The 9304-nt window shown below is 56.8% G+C and overlaps 1 protein-coding gene across 12 annotated transcripts in view; it reads left to right on the top strand.

Moving 5' to 3' along the window:
* The window catches only part of MEF2D (myocyte enhancer factor 2D), a 77917-nt gene extending 73918 nt beyond the window's left edge, over nucleotides 1-3999 (top strand). For all 12 annotated transcript variants that reach the window (XM_085560992.1, XM_085560991.1, XM_085560995.1 and 9 more), the window contains one exon: nucleotides 207-3999. In XM_085560992.1, the coding sequence (XP_085417118.1) occupies nucleotides 207-537 (331 nt within the window). In that variant the 3' untranslated portion in view covers nucleotides 538-3999. The remainder of the gene's footprint in view (nucleotides 1-206) is intronic.
* Nucleotides 4000-9304: the final 5305 nt, after the last annotated feature.

Here is a 9304-nt window from a genome sequence, read left to right on the forward strand (position 1 = left end):
TTGATAATCATGGGTTCATTCAGCTGTAGCGTGTGAAAGTTCTGAATTCTGTGCACTGGAGAGCAGAAGGCCACCAAAAAGATAATAATGAGAGATTTCCCATTATCTCCTCCTCCATCTTTTTCTCCCCCTTCCTCCCCTTCTGCTCTCCTCTTTCTCCTCCTCCTCCTGTCCCAACCTCTTCCCCCCACCTCCCGGCTGCCCAGACAAGGGAGTCACTTGTCCCACACCACCACTTTGACTGTCAACACCAACCCCAACATCAGCATCAAGTCCGAGCCTGTCTCGCCCAACCGGGAGAGGAACACTGCCACCCCGCTCAGCACCTTCCCCCACCAGCCCCGGCACGAGCCCACCGGCCGCTCGCCCGTCGACAGCCTCAGCAGCAACACCAGCTCCTACGAGGGCAGCAGCGAGCGGGACGATCCCGCCCGCCCCGATTTCGGCTCCTCCCTGGGCCTCCTGCGACCCACCAGCGAGCCCGAGGGGGAGAGCCCCTCCGTAAAGCGCATGCGCTTGGATACCTGGGTCACATAACGGGTCCCCACCACCCCCGGGAGCTCCAGGAGGGGCTGGGAGGGGCAGGGGGGGTAAAACGGGTGATGGGGATGGGCTGGGGTTGGGGGGGGGAGTTATCATAAACTGCCTGAGAAATAGCTTTAGGATTTTGTAGGCATTCGTTCTAGCGCAGCAGCAGGCGACGCACGCAGTACACACGGCGGGGAGCGGCCGGGGCTGCGGGAACGGGGGGCTGGAGGGGAATATCCGAGTCCCCACCAAAACCAGCAGCCCCTCAGGGGTGCTCCCCTGCGGGCAGGCGGGCCACGCTGGCCGGCAGGACCCCCGGGACGTGGGGCCGCAGCCCTAGGGCGGAGCGGGATGGGCTCGGGGGCAGGCGGGGCACAGAGCACCCCAAAATGCACCTTCCTGGCCATTGCCGTGGGCCCCAGTGCAGGGAGGGGCACTTCAGACATGAGGCAGCTCTCTGGAAGCTTCAAGGGCTTTGGTAGGAGCAGGTTTTCCTGCAGAAGGGTTTTCCTCCAGCAGTTTTCCTAAAGCAGATTTCCTGAAGGCGGAGGGCGGTCGGAGAGCCCAGATCTGATACAGAGCAGGATGCAGCCACGTCCACAGCCTGCTTGAGGCTCCTGCATCCTACATGGGGAGTAAGAGGCAGATTTTTAAAGCTTAATCCACGACAAGTGGATGCAGACAGCATCCTTGCTACCAGAGCAGGGAACTGCTCTGTTCCTGAGCAGGGTCATTGGAACGCTGGAGTTCCTGTTCCCCAGGATGGCTTCACCTCCACCTGGGCACAGCAGTTTGTGGAGAGGGGATGTTAGTGCTGGTTTTGAGAGCAGGTTGTGGATTTTAGCTAACAATGGCCATAAAAGCATTTTAGAAATGTGTTCTCATTGCACATGGGCCAAAGTTTTAAATCAGGAAAGTGGGAAGGGATGATTTTTGTACTGAAAGATGCAGCTGAAGCAATGATCCTAATGAGATTTTGCCTGAAGGTTTCTAGGCCTCAGAAGGCAACAGTGAGCTGTGCAGAAAATCTCCCTGAGCCCTGAGCAGTGCTTCAGTGAAAGGAAAAAGGAAAAACCAGGGAATTTCCTCATGTTGCCACTTGCTCTGGCAGTTTCCAGGGATGGGTGTCGGTGCCCTGATCCCAAAATGCATCAGCCTGCTCACGGCTGGAGGGTTTGGAGGAGAAGGGGCCATTCCTGGCTGGCGTAGCCACCAGGGATGGGCTTTCTCCCTGCAGGTGCTCATGCTGGTCCCCATCCAGCCTGCTGCCCTGTCACCCTGTGCAGGGCCACCCCAGCCCCACTCAGCCCTGGGCTTGCAGTCCCAAACTGGCACAAAACCTGCCCGGATGCCACCTTTGCCTGGAGCCTGGCCAGCCTTGGGGGGCTGTGGAGGAGCTGGGAGCTGCCTGGGGCTTGGCTCGACCCTGCGACAGAGCAAAGGGAGAGGAGCTGGGTTAGGGTGGGCTTTATCCCCCTCCTGGATCCCTCTGCCGGGTGTCAGCAGCCAGCTCAGCCCTGGAACGAGGCAGATGGCATAAAAACGTTCCAGGATGAGGGCAAACCAGAAGCAAATTTATGGGGTTTGGTAAACTTTTTGCAACCAAGCATTTATCACAAAGTTTCTAATTGGAAAAAGGAGACAAAAAAAAAAAAACCTGATGATTATTGTGAAATGAATAGGGCGGCCTGAAGGGAGTGGTTGGAGGAGGAGAGGAAATCCCTCAGAAGTTGGGTGAAAATTGGGAGCTGGCTGTGTGTGGAGGCCTGAGGAGGGGTCAGGGTGGTGGGTGCTCAGCAGTGCCGGCGTTCTGGGTACCCTCACCAACATCCCTGCTGTGGATCAAGGCACGGAGAGACGTGCCAGGCAAAATCCCCCCCTCCACACCTCCAAAGACCAAATTTCTGCCGCGAAGGCTTCTCCAAATGACCGTTTTATTCCTTTCCAACCATCAACTTGGAATTCCCTCTCCTGTTCCCATGCTCTGGCTAGGCGAGAGGAGGACAGGAGCCCTGGCAGGTTTTTGTGCAGTTCGACCCCCCGTGTGCCCTCCCCGAGCCAAGCCCAGCGGGCAGCAGGGCCTCCCCTCCGGAGTGCTGGCAGAGGCGGATCTGCTCCTCACTCCATCCCTGGCAGCCCCTGGGGAAGCAGGAGAGATGCTGAGGACCGTGGTCTTCCTCGCCTGCGCCGACGCGGCCACGCCGGATGTACGGGACGCGCACCTGAGCTCTTTGCACGGCCTTGCTTTGGAAATTAGGCGGGATAATGACGTCTCATCGCTCTCGTTTTTTTGTATTTTTTGGGGTTTTTTGTTCTGTTTTTCCTTCACAAAACAATAAACTCAACCCAACGGAGCGGGGTCGGCCCCGCCGGGAGCAGCGTGGCAGGAGGGCCCAGCAGAGACCTCGGCCAGGAGCCGGCAGCGGACACCCCCGGCACTCAGCGCAGCCGTCAAGGGGGGGCAAAAAACCAAAAAAAAACCCAAAAAAGCCCATTTTCGCTCACAAACTTCACGCCCTGACTCCCGAGTTGACACTGCTGCCTGGAAGCCGGGAGCCTGGAAGCCGCAGAAGGCAGGAGACGAAGGCTGGGTCGCGTTCAGGTCTGCCCGGGGCGGATCTGCAGCTGCGGGACTCCGGCACCCCCCGGCAAGTAGGGCTCGTGGGGAGGCTTCACCTCGCTGCCACGGCGCTTCGGGGCTGCTTGTGGGGCTCTGCATTTTCTGGGGGCTTGGGGTTATTTTATTATTAGATTCTATTTTTTTTTTTTTTTTTTTGTCCGGGTCATTATCCTTTATCCCCCTCCCACCCCCCCCCAGACTGTAGTATCTGGTAAACTCCTCCTAATTTTCAAAAGACAACGAGAAGAATGACAATCTTAAGAAACCAACACCCTCCTTTGTGCTTCTATAAATATGTTTCTGATCTAATTTTATTTCTCGTGCTCATCTGTACTGTTGACAGTTACAATTGTGTATAATTTTTTTTTTTTAATTTGGAATTTTTTTGCGTTGTATAGGGTTTAGTTTTAAAATATATATATATATTTTCCATTTTTTAAAAAGGGGTGTTGCAAAAAAAAATTGCACGATTTAAATGACAATAGTTAAAATGCTGCAGTTTTTAGAGATGTGGAAGCAAAATGGAGCTTATTTATTCTCAAAGGCTATAAAGGTGTAAAATGCATGAAGAAAAAAAAAAACATTTACAAAAAAAAAAAAAGACAAAAAAAGTGTAACCTGAACAAAGTGTAGCGTTAAAGATTTTAAAGGATGACAACAACAAGAAAAAAAGAAAAAAAAACAACAAAAAAAACAGCTAATATATTGTGTTTGGGCTAGTTTGCTTTTGTTTTTAATTGTTCCTTTTTTGGAGAATGAAATACATTTGTGTATATTTTCATATAAGAAGTATGCACTGAGATGTTTCCAAACTGATATATTCCTTTCTAAACGTGTGGTTACTTACCAAAGTCTGTTTCTGATCTTTACCTTCTGAACTCCCTGCGGATCCTGCGGCCGCACCTGAGCGCAGGTAAGCCGGGGGGGGGCAGGGCGCGGCCCCCTCCCCGCGGGGTGCCAGGGGGTGCCAGTGGGTGCCAGGGGTGCCAGGGGTGCCAGTGGGTGCCAGGGGTGCCAGGGGTGCCAGTGGGTGCCAGGGGTGCCAGGGGTGCCAGGGGGCAGAGCCGGGGGCTGGCGCGCCTGGGGCCGGGAGCCCCGGCCCGGGAAGGCTGGACTTTCCCAGGGCTTGGCAGAGCTGGGCAGGGGGCTGTGCCACCGTGGGGCAGAGCGGGGGGTTCATGCCCTGGGGGCACGGGGCGGGCGAGGTTTGGGGCAGAGAGGAGGAGGAGGAGGAAGGAAGGGAGGAAGGAGAAGGTCACAGCGTGTGGCTCAGCTGCAGGAGCAAGGATGGCGTGGGAAGTCCCTGCCCAGCCCCGGAGGGGATCTGGGGATGGAGCAGGGCCCGAAATATGATGGATGGAGCCTAAAGTGCTGGGAAGGGCACTAAAATACTGCCTGGGTGCAGTGAGGATGGTGATGGATCAGTGGGCACGTCCTGCCCGCTCTGGGGGCTGTGGAGGCGGTCAGCTGGGGTTGAGTGGTCAGCTGGGGTTGAGTGGTCAGCTGGGGTTGAGTGGTCAGCTGGCATTGGGTGGTCAGTGGGGACTGGGTGGTCAGCCAGCCTTGAATGGTCAGCTGGGATGGGGTGGTCAGCTGGGTTTGAGTGGTCAGTGCGGACTGGGTGGTCAGTTGGCCTTGAGTGGTCAGTTGGCATTGAGTGGTCAGCTGGCCTTGAGTGGTCAGTTGGCATTGAGTGGTCAGTGGGGACTGGGTGCTCAGCTGGCATTGGGTGGTCAGTGGGGACCAGGTGCTCAACTGGCATTGGGTGCTCAGCTGGCACTGGGTGGTCAGTTGGCCTTGAGTGGTCAGTTGGCATTGGGTGGTCAGTGGGGACCGGGTGCCCAGCGTGGGCACGGGGTGACCCTCCCGGGCTGGTTTTGGCAGAGCCCGGCTGTGCAGGATGTCTGCGCCAGGGGCTTGGTGCCGGGGCAGGCTGGCAGTGCCCCGTGGGGGTGTGAGGGGCACCCCAGCCCCACGGGGGTCGTGGCTGGGGCAGGGGGGCTCTGGGGGTGCCCTGGGGAGGGGGTTTGCTGCTGGGCATGTTTGAGGCGCTCTGAGGGCAGTGGAAGTGTTGAATCCAGAGCTGGTGGCAGTGTGGGCCTGGGGGAAAGCGGGGCAAAGAGAAAGAACACCTTTCCTTTTCCTTCCTCCTTTTGCACTTCCCTCTTCCTCTCCTGAATAATTCCAGCAAACCAAGGAAAAAGTAAATTGACAAAAACCCACCTTTTCCTTGAAAATTTCACCTCCTACACTTTTTTCTCCCCTCATGTTGCTTGTTTGGGAGATTCCCCCCATCACTTTGGGTGCGAATTGGGATTTTGTCACCCGTTCTGGGGACAGGCTGTGAGCTGCTGTGCCAGCCCAGAGCTTGGCTGGGGGTGAGGGGCACTTGCCCCTGTACCCTCCTAGGGAGAGCATCCATCAGGTGGGGAAGGAGCATCTTCCCAGCTCTGCCATCCTGGGTGCTGCATCCTGCCTCCCATCTCTCCCTGGGGGTACAATTTGGGGACGTTTGGGGGATTTTCACCACCCAAAGTGGTGAAAATTCCTCCCCATCCACCTCTCCCTGGGCTGTGGGACAGCGTTTAACAGTGGGCTTCAGCTGAAGGTTTGCTCTGGTTTCCCTTTCCCATGTTCATCCTTTTATTCCACCTTCCCCTCTCACTTCGCTTTTCTCTTTTGGTTTTTATTTCTCTTTTCCACAAAAAAACCCAACCAGACCCATAAAGCAAGTATTATGTTTTCACTACCTCCATCCATCACCCTTCCTTGTCCAACGCCGAAGCCACGCTCGGGATGTAAGAGGGCCTTTCCCCTTTATTTTTCCCTTTCCCCTGGCGATTTTCTCTCCCTTCTGTCCCTCTGCCCCTCCTCTCTCTGGTCTCTCACCTCTAGTATTTTACCTGGCTACTGTAACTGTAAATAGCGAGTTTCAATCTGTTAGCGATGGTAACAGTACACAAAACTGGTTTTGGGGTTTGGTTTTTTTTTTTTTCTTTTTTTTTTTTTTCCGTTGTATTGATATGAAATGAGATTATATTTTTGTCAGAGTATATTGTAATAATACTGACTTTGGACATGGCCGAGTTGTACAGCGATTTTCTTGTTTAACCCTCTAGGCTCTTCCCGTGCACCCCTCCCCAGGCCTCCCCGCCACCCAAATTTCCACGTCCCAGACCCGGATCCTGGACGGGAGCAGCCACTTGGCTGCGTAGCAGGGCTCATTTCCACAGGGTTCCCAACAGGCCGGCGTGTGCCCCGTGCCCGGGGCGGCCAGCAGCACCCAGGGGTGCCCCTAGTGAGCCTTGGCACGGGAGGTCCCGCTGTGCCCGGGGCGGCCAGCAGCACCCAGGGGTGCCCTTAGTGAGCCTTGGCACGGGAGGTCCCGCTGTGCCCGGGGCGGCCAGCAGCACCCAGGGGTGCCCTTAGTGAGCCTTGGCACGGGAGGTCCCGCTGTGACGGGGTGGCCAGCAGCACCCAGGGGTGCCCTTAGTGAGCCTTGGCACGGGAGGTCCCGCTGTGACGGGGTGGCCAGCAGCACCCAGGGGTGCCCTTAGTGAGCCTTGGCACGGGAGGTCCCGCTGTGCCCGGGGCGGCCAGCAGCACCCAGGGGTGCCCTAGTGAGCCTTGGCACGGGAGGTCCCGCTGTGACGGGGCGGCCAGCAGCACCCAGGGGTGCCCTAGTGAGCCTTGGCACGGGAGGTCCCGCTGTGACGGGGCGGCCAGCAGCACCCAGGGGTGCCCTAGTGAGCCTTGGCACGGGAGGTCCCGCTGTGCAGGGATGCTCCGGTCCCTGCTGCGCTCCGGGGGGAGTCGGGCAGCTCGGGGCAGCGAGCGGGGTCGCTGCGGTTCCCCTCCCGAGCCAGGGGAAATCCCCCAGTGCCTTCCCAGTTTCTTCTCCCGAGCCTGTTCGGAATGTGCTTTGCTTAAGCCAGAAGAGGGTGGTGTGGCTCAGGCTGCGCCGAGACCAAACAGGCTGGGAAGGGGAACGGAGGGATTGAAAATATCGCTCAGCTGGGAAGGTTTTTGGGGAAAGGAGGGATTGACAATATCCCTCAGGCTGGGAAGGTTTTTGGGAAAGGAGGGATTGACAGTATCCTTCAGGCTGGGAAGGTTTTTGGGAAAGAAGGGATTGACAATATCCCTCAGGCTGGGAAGGTTTTTGGGAAAGGAGGGATTGACAATATCCTTCAGGCTGGGAAGGTTTTTGGGAAAGGAGGGACTGACAATATCCCCAGCCCGTGTCCCCGTGGCTGTGTCTCCCCCCAGCCCCCGCACCCACCCCGGGCCACGGGGAGCCCCAGCATCGTGCTGGGGGCGCAGAGGGATTTTCTTCACTTAGATGGGTGCTCAGAGTGAGATTTTCATGCTGAGCCTGGCCCAGCTCCTCATTCTCCGGGCATGAAGCCCCCGCAGAGCCACAGGAGCATCCCCGGACGCTCTCCCGGGACGTCCCCGTGAGCTCCAAGGCCGAGGGGTGAAGCAGCCCCACCCTGGGCCATGGCTCCCCTCCTCCCCACGGCTCTTTCCAAGCATTTGTGGCAAATGTGATGCTGGAGAAGTTGGGATCGTGGTGGCCCAGCTGCTGCTCCCTCCTCCGGGTCGGGTCCTCCTTCTCCCCTGTCCTTTGCTCCCCGTAGCTCAGTTAGGCAGGTAGGTGTTAGCAAACTCTGGGCTGTCTGCAAAAACTTCTGTAAAATAGAATAGACCCTTTAAATGATGCACTAAAATGAAAAAAAAATCATAAATGCCCCCCCCCCGTCAGCTTCTCTGTGTGATGGTTCCTTGGATGTCCCCGCTCAGCCCATCTGTACCGCACAGGCAGCTCTGCATCCTCCCCCCGGCTGCTGCACAGGTAGAAACAAAACAGGACGTGCATGTCCCCCGAGGAGTTTTATTTATTGTTTTGAGAAGCAATTGAAAAGGGAAAAACAACAACAAAAAAAGGAGAAACTGTATCTATAATATATATATATATATTTTTTTTTTAACCTCTTTTTTTTTTTTTCCTGATGCTCCTCCACCCGTGTGTGTGGGTGTGTGTGTGTGTGCGAGTCAAGGGATTCGGTGCCCAGGGCTGGCAGCTGTGGGGCAGATGTGGGGCAGATGTGGGGCAGATGTGGGGCAGCTGTGGGCAGCTGTGGGGCATCTCGGGGCAGCTCGGGGCAGCTGTGGGGCAGCTCGGGGCAGATGTGGGGCAGATGTGGCAGCTCGGGGCAGCTGTGGGGCAGCTGTGGGGCAGCTCGGGGCAGCTGTGGGGCAGATGTGGCAGCTCGGGGCAGCTGTGGGCAGATGTGGCAGCTGTGGGGCAGCTCGGGGCAGCTCGGGGCAGCTGTGGGCAGCTGTGGGCAGCTGTGGGGCATCTCGGGGCAGCTGTGGGGCAGCTGTGGGGCAGCTCGGGGCAGCTCAGGGCAGCTGGGGGCAGCTCGGGGCAGATGTGGGGCAGCTGTGGGGCAGCTCGGGGCAGATGTGGGGCAGCTGTGGGGCAGCTCGGGGCAGCCGCCCTCGGCCCCGCCGGAGCACAGGGACCGGGGCTCCCCTCCCGTCCCAGCTCCCCGCGCCCAGCCGCAGCAGAGCGAGGGGAGGGAGGTTCGTGTCGAGTTTGTGATGTTTTTTCCGGGATCTTTGCCCAGTTCCACCTTTCTCTGAAGTGTTTTCAACCCTCGGGGTCTGGCCTGACCGAGAACCTCCCGCGCCCTGGGGGCGTCACCCCCACCCCCGTCCCGTTCCCTCCCTACTTTGCTCCCTTGACAATCAGTGGCTCCTTCCCAGGGACTGCAGCACGTGGTTGAGACGTCTATTTCGTTTTTTCAATATTCCTTTTTTTGTGCTGTATGGTGATGCGTTATTGTATATTCCACAATAAGACAAAAAAAATATATAAAAAAATGATAATAATAATAATTACCATGAGAAATTCTTATGAGTTTTGTTTGGAAACTCTTTCACTATATTTGTTGTAAAGAGGTTTACTATTAAAAAGAAAAAAAAAATACACGTTTCTGATAATTTTCCACGCCTCTGGCTCTTTCTTTCCTGCTCTCTGCGGGGCGGGGTGCAGCAGGGTGTCACTCCGGGCTCCAGCTCCTGCTGGGGTGGGGCTGTCACCTGTGGGACACCGGGGCAGCGGGACACAGCTGGAGCAGCTGCAGGAGC

This window comes from Lonchura striata, chromosome 25 (genome assembly GCF_050655825.1).
Source record: "Lonchura striata isolate lonStrDom1 chromosome 25, ASM5065582v1, whole genome shotgun sequence".
NCBI lineage: Eukaryota > Metazoa > Chordata > Aves > Passeriformes > Estrildidae > Lonchura > Lonchura striata.